General features: G+C 38.6%; 4 protein-coding genes across 10 annotated transcripts; 2 read left to right on the forward strand and 2 right to left on the reverse strand.

Annotated features, from left to right (window-relative positions):
* Positions 1-32: 32 nt before the first annotated feature.
* On the reverse strand, positions 33-2827 carry uqcc6 (ubiquinol-cytochrome c reductase complex assembly factor 6). Of its 3 annotated transcripts, none has more exons than XM_085282925.1 (3): positions 2703-2827; positions 1960-2091; positions 33-517 (listed from the first exon to the last, which is right to left on the reverse strand). In XM_085282925.1, exons 1-3 carry the CDS (start codon positions 2718-2720, stop codon positions 407-409), a joined length of 261 nt encoding a protein of 86 aa, XP_085139051.1. In that variant the 5' UTR covers positions 2721-2827; the 3' UTR covers positions 33-406. The 3 variants fall into 3 exon arrangements, with proteins under 3 accessions (XP_085139051.1, XP_085139052.1, XP_085139053.1); XM_085282926.1 differs by lacking the exon at positions 2703-2827 and adding an exon at positions 2612-2698; XM_085282927.1 differs by lacking the exon at positions 2703-2827 and adding an exon at positions 2612-2687 and having other exon boundaries at positions 1960-2125.
* A 232-nt stretch (positions 2828-3059) lies between these two features.
* Positions 3060-10687, forward strand: tdg.2 (thymine DNA glycosylase, tandem duplicate 2). 3 transcript variants are annotated; one of them, XR_014893432.1, is made up of 10 exons: positions 3060-3190; positions 4386-4735; positions 5057-5256; positions 5381-5450; positions 7841-7976; positions 8088-8170; positions 8281-8375; positions 8461-8632; positions 8811-8967; positions 9436-10684. XR_014893432.1 is itself a non-coding variant. In XM_085282923.1 (9 exons), exons 1-9 carry the CDS (start codon positions 3389-3391, stop codon positions 8915-8917), a joined length of 1302 nt encoding a protein of 433 aa, XP_085139049.1. In that variant the 5' UTR covers positions 3200-3388; the 3' UTR covers positions 8918-10687. The 3 variants fall into 3 exon arrangements, 1 of the variants encoding a protein (XP_085139049.1); XR_014893431.1 differs by lacking the exon at positions 3060-3190 and adding an exon at positions 3200-3477 and having other exon boundaries at positions 9436-10686; XM_085282923.1 differs by lacking the exon at positions 3060-3190 and adding an exon at positions 3200-3477 and having other exon boundaries at positions 8811-10687.
* Positions 10688-11008: 321 nt separating this feature from the next.
* On the forward strand, positions 11009-18387 carry LOC146570103 (G/T mismatch-specific thymine DNA glycosylase-like). 2 transcript variants are annotated; one of them, XM_085282931.1, is made up of 11 exons: positions 11009-11167; positions 11787-11861; positions 13688-13854; positions 14551-14837; positions 14940-15009; positions 15268-15403; positions 15492-15574; positions 15665-15759; positions 16182-16353; positions 16703-16855; positions 17226-18387. In XM_085282931.1, the coding sequence occupies exons 2-11, from the start codon at positions 11803-11805 to the stop codon at positions 17351-17353; spliced, it is 1350 nt and encodes a 449-aa protein (XP_085139057.1). In that variant the 5' UTR covers positions 11009-11167; positions 11787-11802; the 3' UTR covers positions 17354-18387. The 2 variants fall into 2 exon arrangements, with proteins under 2 accessions (XP_085139057.1, XP_085139058.1); XM_085282932.1 differs by lacking the exon at positions 11787-11861 and having other exon boundaries at positions 11015-11167.
* On the reverse strand, positions 18280-22770 carry LOC146570104 (patatin-like phospholipase domain-containing protein 2). Of its 2 annotated transcripts, none has more exons than XM_085282928.1 (9): positions 22435-22769; positions 21644-21876; positions 21491-21556; positions 20587-20796; positions 20442-20502; positions 20183-20353; positions 19285-19426; positions 19055-19153; positions 18280-18839 (listed from the first exon to the last, which is right to left on the reverse strand). In XM_085282928.1, exons 1-9 carry the CDS (start codon positions 22637-22639, stop codon positions 18581-18583), a joined length of 1446 nt encoding a protein of 481 aa, XP_085139054.1. In that variant the 5' UTR covers positions 22640-22769; the 3' UTR covers positions 18280-18580. The 2 variants fall into 2 exon arrangements, with proteins under 2 accessions (XP_085139054.1, XP_085139055.1); XM_085282929.1 differs by having other exon boundaries at positions 18678-18864; positions 22435-22770.
* Positions 22771-23272: the final 502 nt, after the last annotated feature.

The raw sequence follows: 23272 nt of genomic DNA on the forward strand, positions 1-23272 counted from the left end.
TCACTCTCATGTACCACAAAGTGCTGCCAAAATTCTTGTTTGATGTCTTTTTTTAATTGAAAACATTTTTATCTCCATGGTGGAGGCCATAAACTCTTTCATGACTCCAACTCCCGCTATATGTTTTCATGATTAAAACCTCAGAGTATTTTGCACTTCAACAATGCAAACACATTCAAGAAGGAAGAAGAAATGCAATAACAGCGGGGGGGGGGGGGAGAGACAATCCGGATAAGATCCTTAAGATCCCTGATAGCCAATGGTATGGTACTTTATTCTTCTCCTGTTTGTCCCATTAGAAGAAACCACAGAAGATATTTATGTGCAGACATCCCACACATGACATAGTGGGGCTAGTGCTATCCGCTTCTTTCAGTGTCTGTCACACAGAGGATGTAGATCCACATCAGCCGGTATCTCGTTCAGATTTAACCTTCTTTAAGGCTTCTTCTCTGACTTTGTAGCCCTGCAGCTCCGTTCGAAGCTCACCAGGCTTTGGTGGGACGTCTGGTATACTCTGAAAGAGAACAGCAAGCACGTTTAACTCAGCCTGACAGGTGAAAGCTCATTGGTTGGATGCATCTGTGAATACAAACTGCTCACAAATTCCAACCACAATTTCCCTGCATAATATGTCAACTCTAACCAAAGAATCGGACATCAACATACTTCCAGCTGAGAAACAGTGACAGCAGCTTGAGGTGTCTGGGTTGGCAGTGATGCCATTTTTGATGTGATGCTCAGCAGAATGGCTGAGTTGATGGATTTTGAGTGACCACCACAACAGGTAGTAAACGCAAACTTCTCTCACCCCAACCGGTCACAGCAGATGGCCGCCCCTCCCTGAGCCTGGTTCAACCGGAGGTTTCTTCCTGTTAAAAGGGAGTTTTTCCTTCCCACTGTCGCCAAAGTGCTTGCTCATAGGGGGTCATATGATTGTTGGGTTTTTCTCTGTATCTATTATTGTACGATCTACTGTACAATATAAAGCGCCTTGAGAAGACTGTTGTTGTGATTTCAACATTATCTTTTTTTCCCACATTAAGGCAACATCAATACAAAGAAAGACTGCAGTCTTCCTTTGAAATCAAAGGAAACAATAAAGATGTACTTTCATATAGTATGGTGGGCCAATGGTAATGTCTTTGTCAGTAAGGAGGCTGTAAAACTGGTCATAACACTGCTCTACAAAAAATATTTTTTGTTTGCTACTTATAACTTCACAACGTCAGCTCTTTATCGATCCGATATAAGCTTACTGATCAGATTTCTGAGATACACGTCACTGACATTCTGAAACTTTTCAATATCAGTGTAATATAATAATAAAACATCTGGAATTTAAAGAATGTACCACCAAAATTGTTTTAAAGATTATTTCTGTTTAATTAAATTCCAAATAAAAAGAAGTCGGTGTGCTCCAAAAAGGTTTAAGGCACTTGCTTATACGCTTGGACCGCACACCCGTCTCTCTCTGCAAGAACAAGCAGTTTATGCTCAGATTAAATTTTCGCTGCTATTGGTTTTCTTTTACTTTGATATTTCTACAAAATCATTTCCCGTGTTCATTGCTGACATCATCAAGATTTCCAGATAAAAAGGAGAGATGAGAATGTAAAAAACTCTGTTAGCCTGCACAAATGCTTCCCATGCTGCTTACTCACTTTCTTTTTGAACTCATCGTCATGCACCAGTTCAGGGATTTCAGGACCAAAGAAAACAACTCCCTGAATTTTGGCTTCACTTTTCTGGTGACCAGAAAACCTAAATCTTGGCATCCTTGATGAAGGTCTCTGCATGGGATAGACTGAAGTGTTTGTTCGACCAGGCCAATGTTTGACAATGTTTTCCCATACTAGACAGTATAGTACAATCCTGGGTCGATTTGGTAAATAGAAGCTTCCAGTTTTGGCCTTTGTTTACTTCTGTTGATACCTAAGGCTTAATTTTGTCCCTCACCAGATCAGGCAGGTAGTATTGATGGACAGCCTGTGCTCCTGCAAACATGGCCAAAACACTGGCTCCTAACATCCGGACGTACCGAGCCCAAGACACCCCAGCTGGCATCTTCACAGACTGATCTGACTCAACCTGGAGGAAAAGATAAGTGACCAGGTTCAAAACACTGGTCAAAAACAGCACACAATATATGAAGAGATAGAAATTAGTATAGATAAACAATACATTTTCAGCTCTCCTTTTCAATCTGGTGCTAAAAATATAAGCATCCCCTTTTCTTCTTAAATAAAACTATAGCTGTCTACTAAAATTAGCACCACTGCCATTTAGTTGAAGATGTTTAAAAACTCAATACAACGCCGGGACGCTGTGCATGCAGCACTGTCAAAGTACTACCATGTAGCTAAAGTATCCCTTTTCATATTACAAATGTATGGCAGACTGCACATATTGTACAGATGCACTGTATATGAATAATTCACACATCCACAGCCGCTATCCATTCACATGATGCTACTGATTAGCCATAAAACACGCTGTTTAAAAACATCCAAACACGGAGACTGTTAACACAGAACTACACTTTAAAACCTTAACTTAATTGTTCCCGTCACAAATAAGTAAATGTCCACAGTCTAAAGCTCATTCTTACTAGCTTAAAGTCAAGTGTCTGTCATTGAGGACCAGAAGCAGATCGTGACGTTTATCTAACTACTGGCAATTCTTTGATAGAGAGTCCTCACTCTGTCTTTTTTTTCCATGGACTCTTATTTCCTCTCAATTGTACGATAAATCCGCCTCTGATTTTATGGAGAACTAATGAGCTTTCCGGAAATAAACCATCTTCGGTTGCAGTACTCTTCTACAGCATAAACTCGTATTGATACACGGCGATAAGTGCCGTCTGTCGCCGCTTAGCGGTAGCTTGCGTTATCTCGCAAAGTTTTAGTACAAGGCTCTATAATAAGTGTTATGTGTCAGATTTCACGAATACAGTTCTAAATGATCTGCAATGTTCTTCTTAGTTTTCTATCGATTATATGACGTCACCGATGCATTTAAAATACTCGTCGAAATCCGATCCCTGCAGTACGCACAGTGACCACAAGGCGGCGGTAAGCATTTCAGCCAACCGGATCAAATCGAAATGTTGAGCGTTTAAATGGTCTTTGTTTTGGGAAGACTCCCAGTCCCTATTTCCTTATTTGAAAGCTAAAGAAATGTATGACAGGTATGTTACTTTACCCATTTACATTTATGTTTGTTAATATTAAATTGCGTTTTTAAAACAACTGTAGAACTTCGAAATCTCGTCAGTTTGCTGTTAGCTAAACCTTCCTGTAGCATCTGCCTTTGTGCCAACAAGCTACTGTGTGCGCTTTACCGCTTACATTTCTCATGTTTATCCATGAGTTTGGCAGCAGAATAAATGTTAATGTATTCAAATAAGTCAACAGTTAAGATGGAAGAAAACCAGTTTACTTCACTGACGGTTCCCTCGGATTATTTTCAGCAGTGGTGAGTTGGTGTTGGAGGTGGCAGGAGGTCTGGGGAAACTTGTCATGTTATCTCCTCGACTCGTTTTCATTTTCATGCATGATGGAGGAAAATAAATGTCATTTGACACTCGACATCATAGCCTACACATTTGTATACTTTATATTTAGGATTGTAGCAACTGATAAGTGTAATTGTGAAGGATAATTGACTACCGTAATCCATGATTCCTGATTAAAGGGAAGTAGGGGTAATTATGTAGGAATAATATGAAACAGAAATACTCTGGATTTAAATTTAGGCATGCAAAAGAAAAACAATACTTGTACAATCTGAATATCTTGATATATTCTGTTATGTTTGTCTGACTAATTTAAAATATTTTTTCTTACATTTTTAACATACCAGCGCATTATCCAGCATTTATTACACCTTTGTTTGCTACAGGCCTTTTTTTAACTGCACTTGTAAACTTTGTCACCTGTAGAGAGTCACGTCAGTTCACGCAAGGTTAAAATGAATAGTTTACACATTTGGCCTCTGTTTGTCTTTGTATCGTCATATTCTGCAAAAGTATCTTCATTCCATTCTAGTCAACCTTGTGATTATTGTAAAAATACACAATTAGAGGTGCAAAAAGGTTAGTTTTTGTAGGTTGCATCATCAGAAATGATCAGTAAACTAGATAAAAGCAATGAACAATAATTGAGGTGCCTGTTTTACATAAAAAAACAGTAAATGAAATGCAGAAAATATGAACTAGTGGATGTCAGCGCATGTGTTTTTGCAAGTATTGTGTCCTGTGTTTAAGTTTTATTCACCCACTTCTCCACACACCACATTTTCCTGATGTACCTGGATCCTGTTTCATGTCCCTTTTTTTTCTTTTCTTTTTTTGCTTAACTTCTTCACGCCCTCATCTCTACTAGGTACCAGTCCAGCCAGCAGTACCCTGAGGTACAGCATGTGGCACCCTATCCCAGCATGGACCATTACACTGAAGGTCCCGTGGATGAGCCTGTCATGGCCGAGCTATCTGTTCACCGGGATCCAAATTTTTATCAGGAACCTTTTTACACGAACTACCTTCCAGCCCCAAATCATTACCCGGAGCAGGTGTCTCAGCAGAACATCAGAGAGCACCAGCAGCACCCAGATCTTGCACTCCTGCACCACCCACGGCATCAACATACACAACACATACAGCATGCTCAACACACACAGCATACACAGCAGCACGGGCCAAGTATTCAGCACCAGCCTTCAGGTCCACCTAAAGGTAATGGAAGATGCTACAATCACAGTAGTTCTTCCCAAGAAGTTTCAGATCTGATGTATTTTAAATATGTGTGCTGCCATTTGTACAAAAAACTACTTTTGCCTTCTGTTTCCCATAGAATAATTTGGAGACATTTAACTACAGTTTAAAGGAATGAGCTGCATATGAACCAGACAAAAGACATCATAAAATACAAATCAAAATTCCTCAATAGGTTGTTCAATATACGTTCTCTGAGATCCTGTCGCCTGTATTTTAATTGTCTTTTTTTTATTTGTTTGTTTTTGATTCAGTACTCAATAAATTCCTCTTCTTTCTTAGACGTGACACCAGTGAAGAAGAAGAGAGGTCGACCTCCGAAACAGCAAGCGGAGGATGGTGAGACACGTGAGGAGGACGACGAGGTTGAGGCTGCCAAAAAAGCCAAGAGAGCTCTCAACCGCTTCAACGGCATGTCAGTGGCTGAAGTTATGGCTAAAACACTGCCAGATGTGATTACCTACAATCTCGACATTTTGATAGTGAGTTATTTTGTATTTCCAGTTTTGTTCTGTGTTTTTGTTTTTTGTTCTAATTGTGATTTAGGTTTGTGACATGGCCAACTTGCAGTCTTTAGGTCTTTAATTATTTTGTGTCTCTCCTCAGATTGGAATTAATCCAGGCCTATTGTCAGCTTACAAAGGACATCATTACCCAAACCCAGGGAACCATTTCTGTACGTTTAAATTCAGTTTCATTACCGACTATAATAAATATGAGCCAGTGTTCATTTTCAGTTCTACCCTGTTTGACCCACTCTGGGTGCATTGTCACTATTGTTTTATAGCTAAGGCTTGTTCTAAGAGACCTTAAAGGTGGCCAAGATGCCAATATGATGATGAAATGCAGCTGAATGTTGTAACTTGTCAGGTTTGAATGCAGGCAACAGAATACATCAAATTTTAAAGAGCTTTTCAAAGGTGAATATTGATGTTTAAAGAGTCAGCAAAACATTTATGCAACACTATTTCTGATGTATCCCCCATAGAGTATTAGGATTTGCTAGGTAGGTTTTTCAGAATAAGGGAGTGTCCTTGAAGTTTTTAGATGTATCCCCAAAAGTTGATTCTGGACGTTCATCTGGATGTTGCGTTTTCAGTGAAAGAGACGTTTTACCACTCATCTAGGTGACTTCTTCAGTCTCAGCTGACTGCAGGTTTCAACAATCTTATAAAAAGTACATTTGTATAATGACTGAAACTAGCACCACTGAATGAACAATGGGCTGGGAGGTTGGTTCCTTGATCATTAATATGCAAATTCTCATGACCACTGATCAACAACCATTGATCAAAGCTCAGTGATCAAAGACCAGTGATCAATGGTCATGAGTACCATTCACAGAGAGTTGGGGAATGTCTGCAATCACAGCATTGTAAATTGGCGAAAGATGTACCCTTAGGCCCCCCCTCCTCGATTCAGAGATGGTCTTTCCCTTTTCACGTAAATGGCCTCCTTGCTCAAACCAGCGTTCCTCCCTGTTCAGGATGTGTGCATCCTCATCATTGAAAGAGTGTCCACTGGCCTGTAGGTGTAAATAGACTACAGAGTCCTGGCCTGACGAGTTAGCTCTTCTGTGTTGTGCCATCCACTTCGCCAGAGGTTGTTTGTTTTCCCTGATGTATAAATCCTGGCAATCCTCCTGCCACTTAACAGCATACGCTATGTTACTCTGTTTGTGTCGGGGGACCCGATCCTTGGGGGGGGGACCAATTTTTGGCACAGCATGTTTTGGGGTTAAAAGCCACAGAGACATGGTGTTTAGAAAAAATGCGTCTCAGTTGTTCCGATACTCCTGACACGTACGAGATCACTACAGGTTTTTGCTTAGGCTGCAGTTGTCCTTCTCTCCTAGATCGGCTGGAGCTTTTTTTTAGGCGCCTTCTCAGCTTTGACAAATGTCCAGCTGGGATAACCACATTTACTCAGGGCCTTCTTGATGTGATGTTCTTCTGCTTCCCTGGCCGCTGTGTCAGTGGGGATGGTGTTTGCTCTGTGTTGCAGTGTCCTGATGACACCCAGTTTATGCTCCAGTGGATGATGAGAGTCAAACCTTAAATACTGATCCATGTGCGTAGGTTTACAGTACACATCAGCTTTTAGATGTCCCCCATTACTGATGGAAATAGAATAGAATAGAATAGAATTCAACTTTATTCTCATTGCACACGTCACAAGTACAAGGCAACGAAATGCAGTCTCACAGTCTAAGAAGAAAATTGCCACTTTTCATATCCTCCCTGGTGAATTTGATGTGTTGGTCCACTGAATTAATGTGATCCATGAATTGTGGTACATCCTGAGATTTGATTTTCACCCAGGTGTCATCCACATATCTGAACCAATGACTTGGTGGTGTTCCAGGGTAGGATAGCATGTACAAATTGGCCACGATGGGTGAAACTGGGGAGCCCATGGCACACCCATGTTTCTGCCAGTAGAACTGACCCTTGTATTCAAAATAGGTGGAATTAAGACAAAGTTCCAAAAGCAAACACACTTGGTCGATGCCGAGAGTGGTTTTGTTGCTGAGTTGGGGGCATCCTGTAATCTCTTACAGACTACATCCAACGCTTCCGTGACTGGGATGCACTTTCTCCGACTGAAAACGCTACGTCCAGATGAACAGAATCAACTTTTGTCGATTTACTTACCTGGATGATTGAGCATGCATCAAGACATTTTTAGATGTAGCTACTTAGAAATATTAGCTATAAAATTTTCTGTTGCTTATTTCAACTTCAGGATGTAAAATATCAACATGGATCATTGCTTTAAAATAAATATATTTATATATCTCACCTGAAGTAGCTCCATGCTTGTTCTGCAGGCTTATTGCCTTACAAAGTAGTGTTGATCAGCTATGATCATATGGTATAAAAAACAAACAAACAAACAAACAAAAACAAAAAAAGTAGCAATGTCTGCTGATAACAGTTCTGTAAATTTAGAGCTTCTACAACTGGAAAACATGATTAATCAGGAGGAAAAAAGCTGGTTTGAGTCCAGTGTTGTGCTAGACGGCCACTTGGTTGTTTTTATACTCAGCTCCTCTTTTCTGTCCAGGGAAATGTCTGTTTCTGTCAGGTCTAACTGACCAGCAACTTAACTACATGCATGACCAGAGCCTGCCAGAGAAATACAGCATCGGCTTTACCAATATGGTAGAAAGGACCACACCTGGCAGCAAGGATCTCTCCAGGTAAAGTTAACTAAAGCGACTACAATGCAAATATAAATGCAAAACAGACAGTTTGTAACTTAAAATAAAATTTGTCCTCTTTTTTTTTTTTTTTTTTTTTTTTGGTCCTAGTAAGGAGATCCGTGAAGGAGGCCGACAGTTACTTGAGAAGCTACAAAAATACAAGCCATTAATAGCAGCGTTTAATGGAAAAGGTAAAATGATGCAAACAATTTTCTTTTTTCCATTTTTGTTGAAGTGTTTTGATACTAGCACTAGCTGATTGATTTTATTTTTTGAAGGTATTTTTGTGTAAATTTCACAGGTATTTATGAAATCTTCTGCAAAGAAACCTTTGGTGTGAAGGCCAAGAACCTTGAGTTTGGACTACAGCCGTACAAAATTCCCAAAACTGAAACGGTAGGTGGAAACAGGAAATGATTTCAACATAAATCTGCTCAGCTATACAAACAACAGACTTCATAGCATTTGATGTTCTTTTCAGGTGTGCTACTTGATGCCGTCATCAAGCCCCCGCTGTGCTCAGTTTCCTCGTGCACAAGATAAGGTGCATTTTTACATCAAGCTGAAGGAACTGAGAGACCAGATGAAAGGCCTGGCACCGAGCCGTGAGGTGGAAGAGACAGAGTACTCTTTTGACCTGCAGCTAGCTAAAGGTAAATATCACAGCTGCACAGTACAGCTGAAACATGAGGCATTCGATTGCTATTCCGTCTTTATCTCAGTTAAATTCAGAAAGGGACCTGCTTAAAAAGATGTGCGTCTTTTCAATTTTCACAGATTTATTTGTCTTAAATAAATCATTGACTCCCTGCTGATGTTTTTGTTCTGCAGAGGATGCTAAAAGGATTGCAATCAAAGAGGAGCAGCTAGATCCAGAGTATGAAAGCTGTAGTGCACTGCATGAAGAAACCAGGCACAGCAACAACTCCTCGAAATAAAAGAGATTCAGGGGAGGAGAAAAAACAAGCCTGCCTACTGGAGCACTCAGGTAGTGTAGTTATCATGTAGTCGGAAGTTGATGAAATGGGACAACTAAACAACTTTTATATAAAAATCTAAGGAGATTTTTATGTACTTCTTCTGGCACTTCCTTTCAGAAAAAGAAAAAAAAATCCAAGTGTGAATTTTAGTAAAATAAAGGTTGGCACATTAGCATTAGTGAACTTTTGTTTGTTTCTTTTACCTAAAGAGAATAATACTCATACAGTGTAGTTTCCCTTCACGGTTTTACTCTGGAACCACATCCCACCTGCAGTAGCTCTGTGCTCCATCAGTGGGGTCTGCCCCACAGCTTGAGAACCACTGGATTAAACAGTTTGGAGCAAATGACATAAAACACATGAAACTTGACAACTTGAGATTGTTTAATCTGTGTGTTTATTCTATCAAAAGTAGCTTACGTGTCCATCCATCCATTGGTTGTTGTTTTTTTTTTTTTTCTGCTTATCCAATTTAGGGTTGGAAGGGGGCTGGAGTCTATCCCAGTCACAGCGAAAAAGGCGGGGTACACCTCGGACAGGTCGCCAGTAAATCACAGGTCTAGAGACAGACAAACTTTCATGCTCAAATTCCCACCTAGGGCCAAATAAGAGTTTTCTTTCAACCTAACCCTTGTCTGTGTTTGGACTGTAAAAGGAAGCTGGAGTACCATAAGAGAACCCAATGCGAGCATGGCGAAAACATGTAAACCCCACACATAAAGGCCCATCCACATTATATGCTCATCAGCTTATAATGATGTGTAACACCTCGGGACATTTGCTCAACAGATACCAAATACCAGCTGACCTAGTAGCCTCACCAAGGATGAGAAGTAACACTGTGAGAGAAGAAGACCTCTGTTCCCCAGACAGTGTCACGCACAAAACAGAAAAGCCCCCACAGCACTCACACATGTGCATGTTTTTGGTGTTATTGTTTTTTAAATACTATTTATTGAATTTTTATTAAACATGTTTCCAGTGACTTATTTTGTATTTTCATAGACTTGTATTTTTTTGATTTATTGACTGTATACTCTGGAATTTCTAATGTGTAAGTGCAGAGTTATTAAATCTGTAAATTAACGCTGGCGTGTTTCTATTCTCTGATTGTTTGAGTTATCATGAGAAGCTATAAATGTGTTATAACCTATAGGAAAAGAAACACAGTCAAGCATTCATAAAGACTGAATAATGCTTATTTTTGAGTTAAAAAAACATATTTTCAAAGCTTGATGAGAACAGGAGCATTTCATTATTTAGAGTTTCTCTCATGCTTCTTGAAAGCCTTGAATGAAATACTTGCATCAAAATACCTGATTCATGATTTTGTGAGAATTTTGCATTTTTATTTTGCACTGGTCTTTAAAAACACTTGAGTGTGAAAATGTTTAGGCTTCTAAAGGGAATAATGAATCTCATTTTGAAAAGCGGGATAGTCGCTGTTAATTTGCATACAAGTCTCCTAAAAACAAGGTCTTAGCAGGCTAAATTTACTGATTTTTGCATAACTCTTGCATCCAGCATGAATTTAATAATGGAGATAATTAATAACTAATAATAAACAAGAAATGTATGTCAATGTAGTCTTTAAACCTGTAAGATGTAATAAGATGCTGCAATAGTGGTAGCTGAGCTGTTACTACTTTATTGTTATGAATCATCTTATCATTTCTAATTAATTCTGTAAAAACAATGAAACTGTCCTCTTATTTTTCCTTGTTTTGTCATAGCTGTGGGACTGTTAGTTGTAAATAAAATATTTTAATACAGAAATGCTGCACCTAATTGCAAAATTAGGGACTGATGTCAACCAATAGACAGCAACCTCACGGAGTTTAAACCGAGCAGCTCATACCAATCCGAAAATAGGGGCGTGTCGTTTTCATTTCTAACGATTTATACCGTCAAATTTGCATTAAAAACACTATTCTCCGATATGCTTATAAAAATAACATATCAAAAAATATTTTATAATGCAAAAATATTCAATAGGGCTATTTTTCCCTATTACAATAACGAACAGTTTTCATATTCATCCCTACATCTTACCCTTAAGATGTTCCGGTGTCAAAGTTGAGTAGCAGGATTGTCATGTCTTTGTTGCATCTGTTCCACCTCAAATGTTATGAATAGAAGTGTGTGAATATATGGAAAAATAATAACCATCTTACCTTAAAAGAAGTGTTTCATCAGTGCCCTCAACAGGTATGTTTTACGTGTAATAATATTAAGAAATTGTTTACAATTTCATGGGGAGAAGTCTTAGTGGAAGCGAAGCCATTCATCCATGCTAAGTTAACTGCCCGGCTAGCCGTTGGCTAACATTAGCTGTACTTGTGGCACGGCTACTGAATAGCATTAAATCTTAGCATTTATATTACCACAAATAGTCATCATTATCTGAATTGATAGCCACAAACGCGAACTTTTACCTCATTGCACCGTATTCTAAACCTGTTTTAAAACAGGAAATGTATAACCGTTTTAATTCATGTTAGCTTGTTAGTTAGCATAGCCATGGAAGAAAAGGGTAAACATTTTAGCAGGTGTATACTGTATGCTCTATTTAAAATATCCACTGTTATAAATACTAAATCTATTCGGCTATTAGTAATTTGACTTTACTTTAATGTATCACGGCCATTTAAGTTATCTTTTGTTGGTGTTTGTGTTTTGGTTTATGTCTTGTACAACTCCACAGCCTGACTAAAGTATGCTGTCACATGCGTTCAATTTCATGTACTGCCAAACTCTTATATGTTAAACCACATGTACATCACCTAGCTGTGTTTCTTCAACATCCGTATTGATTTATTTAATAAAGTCAAACCACCCAAAAGATGGAAGAAAAGCTGAATGGATCACTGCCTGTTGTATCTCCGGAGTACCTTCAACAGTGGTGAGTCTTCCTCCTCACCACAGTGTGGCCAGACTGGACCCAGATTATGTCAGCTGCCCTCTAACTGGCAAAGTGTGATACTATGAAATGAAAGCATGTGCACATAGTTGCCCGTTTGACATTTTGTATTGTTTTTTACATCATTATTTTTAATAATATGCCATTTGGGATCATGAACAATTGTTATAAAGGTGTATATTTTCTTTAATCAGAGCTCAGTGTTCTTATGATGTGATCTGATACGTGGAACACAATTGGGGGAAAAATGTGGTTGTGTTTGATTTGCTAATACAGAGATGTCAAAATCATTTCAGTTCATTTACAGGATTTTTTAATATTCAAGCTGTTGCTTTTCTTCAGGCACAAGAATCAAGAGGGGTTTTTTTGGGGGGGGGGGGGGGGGGAGTTTAAGCAAAAACCACAAGTTCAGTTGAATCGGACATATATTAAATGTTTTGAAAAGAGTATAGAGTCAGGTGCCAGTTTTTCTGCTCTACCTACTATATTTAGAAGTGATTTAATTCACAGTAAACCTGCTTTATAGCAGAACCACTAAGGCTGTTGATGTTTTTGTTTAGTTTTAATTAGATTTAATCTGTTTGTGCTATACTAAATAGTTTATGAAGTTGCACTACTGTCAGAAATGCTTGAAATTAAACATGTGGGATCTTGTAATTAGTAGAAGTGAACCAATCCGATATTACGTATTGGTATCGGTCAGATACGGACGTAAATTACTGGATCGGAGAGAAATAAAAAATGTAATCCGATCCATTAAATATCAAAAAAAGCTCCTCACAAAACTTGCGACACGGTGTAACTCGGCTCATAGGCACGTCGGAGCAGTGTGCTCACGTGATAGAGCGGCTGTGTGTATTTGTAGCCTCACTACCAAACCGGCATTTCATCTCCGATGAAGTTATCCCAGAGAGAAGTAAAGCAAGTGTGTAAGTTCATCTCTGAATGTTTGTAAAGCATTCCCACGTTAAGCTTAACAACCGATATATGGAGCGACTGCCTCTTCTCTCTCACTCTCCTGATGCTACTTCAATCGTGAAACTGATTAATGATCAGCTGATTGGCTTTTCTGTCGCGAGTCCGTCTCTCTTGTTTGTTTTTGGCCCACTAGGTGTTGAATCTATTTAATTATTCTTGAAAAATAATTTATTTCTGTGCATTTTTTTTCACACTGCATCAAATTATAGTTGATTACGTCGATTAAGCATCATGAGGTGGGGGGTGGTTCCCTTTTTTTTTTTTTTTTGCTGGGAGTTTGCAACCCTATTAGTTAGGTTGCTTAATATTTCTGCTAAGTACTCTTTAAAATACCAGAATAGGAAGGATGGAGTAGGTTTAAGTTTATTTGATTGATCAGTATTGCTGAACTATGAAATATTTTGTGGGCAGTGTATTTTTTACATACAGGTATAACAGAATAGCTTTAGTGTTGTTGTTTATTTTAACTTGAGTATGAACTTATACAAAATGCAGCAAGATATTAAAAAAACCGTTTTATTGATTAAAAAACACTATATCGCACTCATATCGGTATCGGCAGATATCCAAATTTATGATATCGGTATCGGACATAAAAAAGTGGTATTTTGCCATCTCTAGTAATTAGATGATTAAAATCAACGTGTTTGCTCTTTTATCACCACTCAGCTAAATACAAAAAGACCTAAACAAAAAGCACATAGTTTATGTAATCCAGCTAACATCTGTTTTAACTCCACAGTGCATCTCACACAGCCAACTTGATTGTTGTAAAAATACTTAACCATTTTGTGCTTTTGTTTTGTTTTTCTAAATTTCCTCCACCTCAGGGTTCGGTCTGCCCAGCAGTTTCAAGCTCTCCAGGCTCAATATTCAGACGTCATTCCTGAACATCAGTTTCACTATACAGAGCATCAAGCTGGAGAGCCAGCTATGGCAAACATGGTTAATCCGGAACCCGTGATGGATCAGCTGGAACCTACCAACTTGACAAAACGTACTTTGATATATTTATTGTGTTAACACCTAGTTATAAGTTAGGATCAGGGTTTAAAATGGGCTGGAATGATATTCCTTCAGTTAATCTGTAATTTAGTCTGATAGGGGTCATCAAAACATTATGAGTTAAATTGCCTATCTGGGCACTAGGCCTTTATGTTTTGTTTTCTGCTGCATGATGTTCAGCAGGAGCAGGTAAATTGGCTGGAGCTACACCTAAGCATGATGTGCTCAGCTTTAAAGGCTTCCTCCTTCCTACAGTCGCTCAGAGTTCCTTTTGCTCATAGACAGTGACAAGGGAAGTAAGTTTATTAACCAAAGCATGAATATTGTGTAGTCAGTAACTCAGTTGTGTAAAGTATGTATTGATAAGTTGGAGGAAGGAGGAAGCTTTGCTAGGGCAGCTGACCGCAGCCTGTTCACAAAGAAAAATCTACTGCGGGTTATAAACTTTTTCCCCTTGTTGCACTTTATCCTCAGTTTAGGATCTAATGTTAGTTTAGTGTGACAGTCTTACCATTATATATGGTGTTTTTTTTAATAGAATTTATTTGCTGTATATTAGGGCATGATGATATATAGAAATAGTCTGCCAAAACTGCAGTTTAACACCACACAAGAGCAAATGACTTCCAACAGTACTTACATCATGGTCTCTTATCTTTTTTTATTTTTGTTTTCTCAATTCTTGTAGCTCCAGCTAAAAAGAGAGGCAGACCAGCTCAACCCAAGGAACCAGGGGCACCCACACCACCAAAAGTCCCAAAGGCACGAAAGCCACCAAAAGACCCAAATGCACCTAAAGCAAAACCAGGTCCAAAGCCCAAAAAGGCAGCTCAGGCTGATGGGAAACAGGAGAAGATTGATGAAACTTTCAAGAAGGTAAAGAGGAAAGTAGACCGCTTCAAGGGCATGTCAGAGGAGGAGGTCATGAAAAAGACTCTACCAGACCTGCTGGACTACAACCTAGACTATGTCATTGTAAGATTCACTTTTTAGTTGGATAATTATATATTATGTCTAGTTCACTGCTAGACCATAATGTGAACATAAGCGTGGCTAACCTCACCGGTTTGCTTTCAGATTGGTATCAATCCAGGTCTGATGGCAGCTTTCATTGGAAGATGGTTTCCAGGTCCTGGAAATCATTTCTGTAAGTTATGATACTGTAATTATTTTGAGTTGTCTTGTGGTAACATAAAAATGGATCTTAGGCTTCAGAAAGGTTATTGATTTGCTGACACAGTGGTGCAGATTTTTACCTTACAGAATAAAACATGTCCTGGTCCTTTCTCTGTGAAGTTTGTAAATTCTCTTCCTGTATGGAATTCTTCTGGGTACACAGGTTCAATAAAATGTCCGTATTTATTAGCCTTTGGTGCTGAATCACCTGGTCACTTTTTGATTTCAGGGAAGTGTTTGTTTCTGTCTGGATTTACTGATGAGCAGCTCAACCACATGCATGACACCGTCCTACCTGTTAAGTATAAAATGGGCTTCACCAACATGGTGGCCAGGGCAACACCAGGGAGCAAAGATCTTACAAGGTATATGACTGTAAAAGATTTCAGTCATATTAGAAAAAAAATATTTTATAGGTTTCATAAACCTTTTTCTTTCATTTCATCTCACCAGTAAAGAGTTGCGTGAAGGAGGCAAAATTCTTGTGGAGAAGCTGAAAAAATACAAGCCACTTATTGCTGTGTTCAATGGAAAATGTAAGCCCACCTACTAACAAAGAGCAATAGTTGCCATAAAACAGTTTGCTTAAGTCAGTTAAGCTAATAGTTATCTTCTTTTGTCCACAGGCATCTATGAAATGTTCTGCAGAGAACTGTTTGGTAAAAAACCACAAAAACTCGAATTTGGTTTGCAGCCACACAAGATCCCCGACTGTGACGTGGTGAGAACTCAGTTTTCAGTCAGGTTTTTAAAAGTTTCTTCAGATATTGGTGGAAATGATACAGATACATGCTGTTCTTCAAGAATATTTAAGAAATATTTTCATCTGTTATTTGTATTTATTCAATAAATTTAATAGACAATGTTCAAAGTGTGAAAATAATATTAAGAATAAAATGTCAAAAATGTAGGATTTTTCTAGTATGTTGTTCATAAAGGCTTAAATTTGTAATTATAGGAACTGACCCGAAATTGAATGTGCAAGCCTTTATATTTTGTGTTAGAAGTGATATGATCAACATATTGATATCAAAGGAAATCAATATAGACAACTAGAAAATTAAGAACTGCAAGTGTGATACTTAAAAGTAACTGATACTTCATTCTGAAGACTTTACTTAAGAGTTTATTTCTTCTTTGCAGGCTTTGTTTCTGATGCCTTCATCCAGTGCTCGTTGCGCCCAATTCCCTCGTGCTCAGGACAAAGTCCACTTCTACATCAAACTGAGAGAACTCAGAGACCAACTGAAGGGTGTCCAAAGAAGCACAGAGATCCAAGAGGTCAACTACATGTTTGACCTTCAGCTGGCCAAGGGTAAGCATGACCAGGGCTGGGTGGGTGGGTGGGTGTGTGTGTGCATGCGTATGCGTGTTTGGGTTTTGTTTTGTTTTTTTCTTTTAAAAAAATGTGTAACTTGGCTGTCTAACCTGAATTTCACCACTAAGTACCTTTACAGCGGCTTTAATTAGAAATTTTAATTAAAATTCAATTTTTAAAAAGTAAAACTACTACGCTGTTATTTACCATAGATACTTTCCCTACTTTTAATATTGTAGAAATGCCTCAAAGCCACTAAAATTAGTGAAGTCATTAATTTAATATCCTGTCCATTTTATTAATTTTTTAAAGCATTTTGTTAATTCTTCCCCTTTTATATCAACAGAGGATGCCAAGAGGCTGGCAATAAAGGAAGAACAATACGACCCTGGTTATGAAGATGCCTATGGCGGAGCATATGTCGAGAGAGGACCTGAAGGAAGCCAAGCTGAAAGCCAGAGCAACGGTCACTGCACGTTTTCATCTGCTGAAAATACAGGTAAGTCATTCAGATAGGGTGAGCCTGAGGGCGAGCTCGGATGCACCCAACATTCATCTACAGTCCTCGGCGCTTATGGTTCCTAGTTTCAGGTAGTTGTATTCTCCACCTGTTGAGACACTTGAGTTTGTATGATTTGCATAAATCTGTGTAGTTTGTATAAATTTCAGTTTTTATAAGTCCGTCTGTTACTCAGATGTGAATGTAGCGTTATGTAATTGCACGGACATATGTAATTTGTCTTAAAGTGATGGCACAATCCTGGCCAGGAGCTGGAGTAACCATGAGCATGAACTTTGCTACAGACATCATTCGTTCACATCTTACATGCATAGAAAAATGCTTCTGTTTCTGTGTTCTCCACCCCCAGAAGGAGCGCAGGAGGCGACTGTATCACAAACAGCTGATGGCCAGCTCCCAGACGGACAGTGGATGACCCAGTCTTTTGCAGATCAGATTCCAGACATAGGCAGCGGACCAAAAGATGGTAGCATATGAGGAAAAGGGCTTGCCTGTGCTACACACAGAGACTTGAGCAAACTTAGCTCTTACCTCTTTTTTTGTCAGGTTTTAAAATTCCTTTTTAATTAGTGTCTGAGTGGAATATTAAAAAAAAACATATAGTGGACTTTTTAGAAAATTTGCAGAATATATTTTCTGCACCTTTTTAATTCTTTGTGATCTTGTAAACATATACAGCATGATCGTCTTCACTGCAGTCTTTTTAAATATGTGAAATCAGGGACTTGACAGTAGCCTCTTTCAGACACAGTGCGTTCAACATCGATGGTGCTCTGTCCTGACATAAGTGATGGTAATGTTCCTCAGAGCTTTTTTCACACATACCATTATTCCAGAGAATTTTTTTTGACAACCACATGAATCATTATGCCGACCTTTGGTTTAAGGTGCTTCAGCACCAGTTTTTATACTGTCTGTTTCTTAAAGTGATTCGTAAATATTACTAGGTTTGGCCCAATAAGATTGCCCTTCTGACTTTTAGAACAGAGTGACCAGGGGTGCCCATTGATAAGATGCTGTAAGATGAATACAAATTAATACTTGTCTGAAAGTGGCTAATGATGTGTGACTGTCTTTTCAAAGACAGTCACACATCATTTAAACCTTTGTTTTGCCTTTTTACTGTACTGTACTGTACTGCACTGCACTGCAATGCAGTAAATGAGAACTTTCACATCTGCTGTTTAAACAGCAGATAAGTTCCAGAAATTTTATTTTATAAACTTGACTGATCAGTGTGAGCTTGTGTGATCCTCTGTTTGCAGGGAGGACTTGGTTAGCATTAAAATGTTACATTCATGGTGCTATGAACTGATGAGATGCAAAGTGATGACTCGATGTCAGAGGTCCTGCAGAGGCATCATCTCACCAGCCTTTAAATGTGTTACGAAACATATAATGGGTTTTATTTTATTTTTATTTTGCTTTAGGAATTGTAGAATTATGTTATGTTTATGATTATATCGGTCACACGGAATGACTCATTTGTCCATTAAAATTTACTGATGATGCTTTTTCTATACTTTTGTTTTACCTTTGTTTCAATATCACATGGTAGCTATTGTTCAATCTTTGCGAAGAAAAAGGCTTCCTTTTATTTTCCTGTTGTACATTACAATTAGACTCATGGTGTTGATAAGATGTCAACAAGTTCAGCAAGTGCTGAAGTTTTTTTGTTTGTTTGTTTTCCTTTGTTGGTTTCCTTTAATCAATCTTTTTTCCACTTTCTTTATGGTTGATTACACGTCCCTTCCCTGGTGTGTTTAACATCACCTGGCCAGATGCAGTTCTAGTTGAGACTGGGGGCATAAGGTCCATGTTGCCATTGGTGTCCCAGCAGAGATTCATTTTAGAATTTGAGGTCATCTTTGATTTCAGAGTTTGTGTATTTATGTCTCGTCCTCTCTGATTCCTGCTGTCTGAACCAGATGACCTGCAGATGCAGTTATTCTCTTGAGATGCGCTGAAGAATATGAAGAGGAAAAAAACTGAAAATCACACAAAGGATGAGCTTTTCATTAATGTTACCTCCTTATAATATTAGCAACAGATACAGTTTGTTGGAGTGACAAAGACACGGCATATGTAAAGAAAGCCAAAAATGAGATTTAATAATCCTAAGGTTAAATCAGTTTTTTTTTTAAAGAGGTAAAATTGTGAATTTTTATGTACACATACCTGTTGATGCTATCATTGCTAATACTCCATTTCTGCTTGTAGAAATCTGCAGACCACAGTAACAATCTGCAAAGTGCTGTACAGCTGAATGACACCATGCTGTCACAGTAAAACACAGAAAAAAGAAAGAAATTGAAGTACTAATTGCTGTTGTTAACCCAAGTTCATTCCAAAGCCCAGTAGAGAATAGGATATTAGGGAACTCTCAGATCAAACAGTTCACACTTTACCTTTTGGTAAAAAAGATGGTCAGCTCAACAGGTAAGATGAGGAAGGTAAGTAGATGGGTAAACAAATTCATTGTGAGGAAGTCCCTGTAATGCGGCCTCCAGCTGCTACTGTCATGACTATCCCTGCATGCCTCACATAGCACTAACACAGACACACAAAGGGTGGAAATTACATAAAATTATGTGTCATGCTACCTGTGAGAGACCTAGTGTGTGGTATAAATGACACTGTTCATTCATTTAAACCTCAATTTAATACATTTTACATAAAATGGGAAATTTAAATCATTAGTTTAAAATCTTAAGATTACATCATATTCTGCTGCTCAGTGGACCTGGCAGTCTATATAAATCCACCGAATAGATCAGAAAGACTGTTACAGCCTACCATTTTACTGAAAGCAGAGAGGATATTGTAAAGAAATATTTTATGATTATTTAAATATGAGCTACATTAGATTCCTCTATCTTCTTACCTTGAAGAATACAGCAGTATCAAGATGGTGGATGCAAGTAATGCCCTCCTAATGTAATACTTTTTCAATTTGTTAGCATTAACATATAATCGATTTAACTAAATGTCATTAACTGTCAGAAGTTAATCTTTGAAAAGGCTTTCAGGACCCCTTGTTTAGGTTTGTACACCACAACTGATGTTTTGTGAGTCAATGCAACCACCTCCACTGGGGTTTATCCAGGACCAATGGCCATGAAAGGCGAACATAAAGATGATTGTTTTATGTTCATACCAAATCATTACACTCTTCCTGTTCCATTTCTGTGTCCTCTTTACCATTTGAACCAGCGCTCTTACAAGGACATTTTTTTCAATTAAAATAAAGTCTTACAAAAACTTCTGTATATCTGATGATCAGCTCGTCTCATTTGACCTCCTTACCTTTCTTGATAGCCACTGGGAGGTTCTCAGTGACTCTGTGGTCCAAATGGTTTTCCTTGTGACACTTCATCATCCTCTCTTCTGCACGACCCACTTCCTTCGTCTGCTCACAGCAAGGAGATTTGGCTCCTACCACTGCACTGCTGTGAATATTTTGTGCTGTAAGCAGATCTGAGACAGTTGGTTGATAACATGTTTTAATATAACTTTATGGTGTAAACCAGAAATGCTAAAGAAAATGAAGGTGGAAAAATCTCACCTTTCTCTCTCAGGAAACAAAGAGCATCCATGTAGCCGTTGTGGCATATCTCAGCCAGCTTCTGCCTCACAAAAAACAAACAAACAGTTAAACATTACTGTACACTCTACTGCTTTAAAGTCGTGAGCTCTGAACATGAACCCACCTCAAGTCTGGGGGGGAGGAAGGATGTACAGACTCGATATACATTCCCTGTGTTGGCCTGAATGCTGACGTTTCCGTAGTGGACTTCAAAGAAATTGTATGACCCTTCTCTGGGGCAAATGTCACTCTCTCCTGAGAATGGCGCCATGGTGATGGTGTTTCTCTGCTCGGACAACGGCATCATGTTGCTCAGTGCTCCATCCACGTAGCGCTTAGAAGAAAGAAAAATGATCAAAATTGATGGCAAGCTGAGATGACGAAGTAGATCTAGTGTGACAAAAACATGTCACGAACTGTCCTCATATACCAAGCAGCCATAGCATTTATAAAGTAAAGGTGGATTACTACTCTCAAATAAAGATCATACGTATGCTGTGTGCTCTGTTTGTATGCTCAATCATAATTTAAAGTGTGCTTGCCTCTTTACCTGTGTGCTCTATGCCACTTACCTTATGTAAACCTTGAATGAGTTTAAAATTAACGTGTGAGCAGAGAAAAAAATTAAAAGCTTTGGCTGTAACAAAGCCTCCAGATATTGCGTCTTTTAGCCAAGAAAGCCATAGACTGTATTAGATGGCCATGCCCACCATAACATCACCGACCGATTAGTAAGGTTATGTTATGAAACTTGCTGAGACTGCTGAGATGGTTGTCTTCGCTCAACTGCAACAGGGCGTGATGAGAAAGGATTTGATATGATATATGAATGATATCCCGTTCCACTTCTATGATTCCCAAATTTACCTGCCTCTGAAATCTGGCAATAAAATGCTCCTGTAGCTTTGAAGCGGTTTTTCTTTCCCATTCTCTATGGTCTATGGCACAGAAATCGCTACTCATTTATTTCAATAATAAGACCAGTAAAAGCAAAGAAAGCATACAAAAAAAAGTTAAGCTCTACTGACCATGCCATGGTATGAAGGTGGAATGAAACCACAGTAAACAGGGAAAAAACAGCTGCACATGAGAACCTGCAAAGGTAAAGAGGTTAGATCACTAGAACAGAGAAGCCTAAAAGATCCCAACAATTTTTCTGTAAAGTCACCAATCCGATCAACCTGAATGAGCTCCTCTCTGCTGGCAAACTCGGACACCAAAACATTTTTCCCATCAGCTATTCGGGTGAGAGACACGCAGAGCCTTCCAGAAGCCCGGAGGTGGGCATCTTCTGGAAGCTTTTCCAGCAGGGAGTCCCTGACTGTCCGGAGCAGGCTGAAGGTCGGGTGGAAAACTCCAAAGGTGTGTTTTCTTGCCTCCTTCGCTGTGGTTAAAATATCAGCACACAACTGTTCTGAGGGAGAAAATGGAGCAGAACCAAATGTTCAGGCTAATGTAGAGAACCAGTGACATTATGATGTATCATTGCATTATCCACATGTCTGTTTTTTATTGCACAGCAGTTGTTTTCCTCTACAGTCCGCTCACTTGACCTTGAATTCTGTGCGACCTATGGAATTTGCTCTCACTGTTGTATCAGCTGTTTGTGTGTCAGGAACTTATGAAATACACTGCCTAGTGTCAGATACAACACCATTTGTTTTGAGATATGCCTGAACTTCATGAATGGACGGGTACTTCAAGTGCAAATGAAAAAAAGACAAAAATTTCATACAAAAATACAACGCATTGCAATAAACATGAATTATGTCACACAAAATGTTTTCATATATTCAACAAGGCATGTAGAAATAAAATAAACTTGCATATTTTTATTGGTCAATTTTGTGTATGAGAATAATACCAAGAGTTACATTTTATTTATGAATTCCTCTTTAATTTCTCTTTAAGAAACAAACTGTTGAAGAGCTGGACAAACTGTAATCTGCAGTGTACATTAAATGTGACTCACCAATGGGAATGCCAACAGTGAGAGCTGCAGCCACGAGACACCCAGAGGAAGATCCACAAATTTTAGAAGCACCATGAACCAGCTGTGGAGCCCGCTCCAGGATACAGCTCAAAGCTCCCACGTAGTAAATGCTCCTGAATCCACAGCCTGCAAAAGAGATGTTCCACTCCTCGACCCAGTTAAACATCTTACCTGGTTTCTCCATTGACTGTAAGATTAATTAAAACTCAGAACGATATCTATAATATTGTCATTTTGTCAGTCGTGTCTCAGAGTTCAGCTGGTGCATTTAGGAACCTCCCAGGTTTGACTTGACCTGCGTTATCTGCACTACAGTCAGATGTAAACGGGGAGTGTTTTAGCTGGCTATGGTGTGGTATTGCACAACTTACTAGGCTCAAACGTTTCAAAATAGAAAACAAGCTGGAGTTGCTCACTAACTGTAATTTGGCCCGCTGTATGACATGTGATACAGTTTTCATTAGTTACACAACTCCGCACTGTGTACAAAAATATGGGAGGCACAAGTGGGAAAACGCCATGACCATTCTGACTGGTTAGTAGGTGTTTGTGAAGGGCTATAATTTATGAGATACAAAAAAATCCAAGAAACACGTGTGTGTTATATCATATTAGCCAATGAGCATTGTATTAGGTGAAATAAATAAACAATAAAAAATAAATAAATAAAATAAATAAATAAATAAAAAATAAATAAAGTGATTCTATTTATTTGCCCCAATATTGAACATAAATGTGTGACTTTGTTCAAATCAAATATTTGGCTTATTTGTATTGTTTATATCTGAAAAATATTTATGTGGTTACAAGAGCTATA

Source organism: Mchenga conophoros, linkage group LG7, assembly GCF_057382185.1.
Source record: "Mchenga conophoros isolate Kocher_MC1m ecotype Shallow Benthic linkage group LG7, M_conophoros_male_GT1.1, whole genome shotgun sequence".
In the NCBI taxonomy this organism is placed as follows: domain Eukaryota; kingdom Metazoa; phylum Chordata; class Actinopteri; order Cichliformes; family Cichlidae; genus Mchenga; species Mchenga conophoros.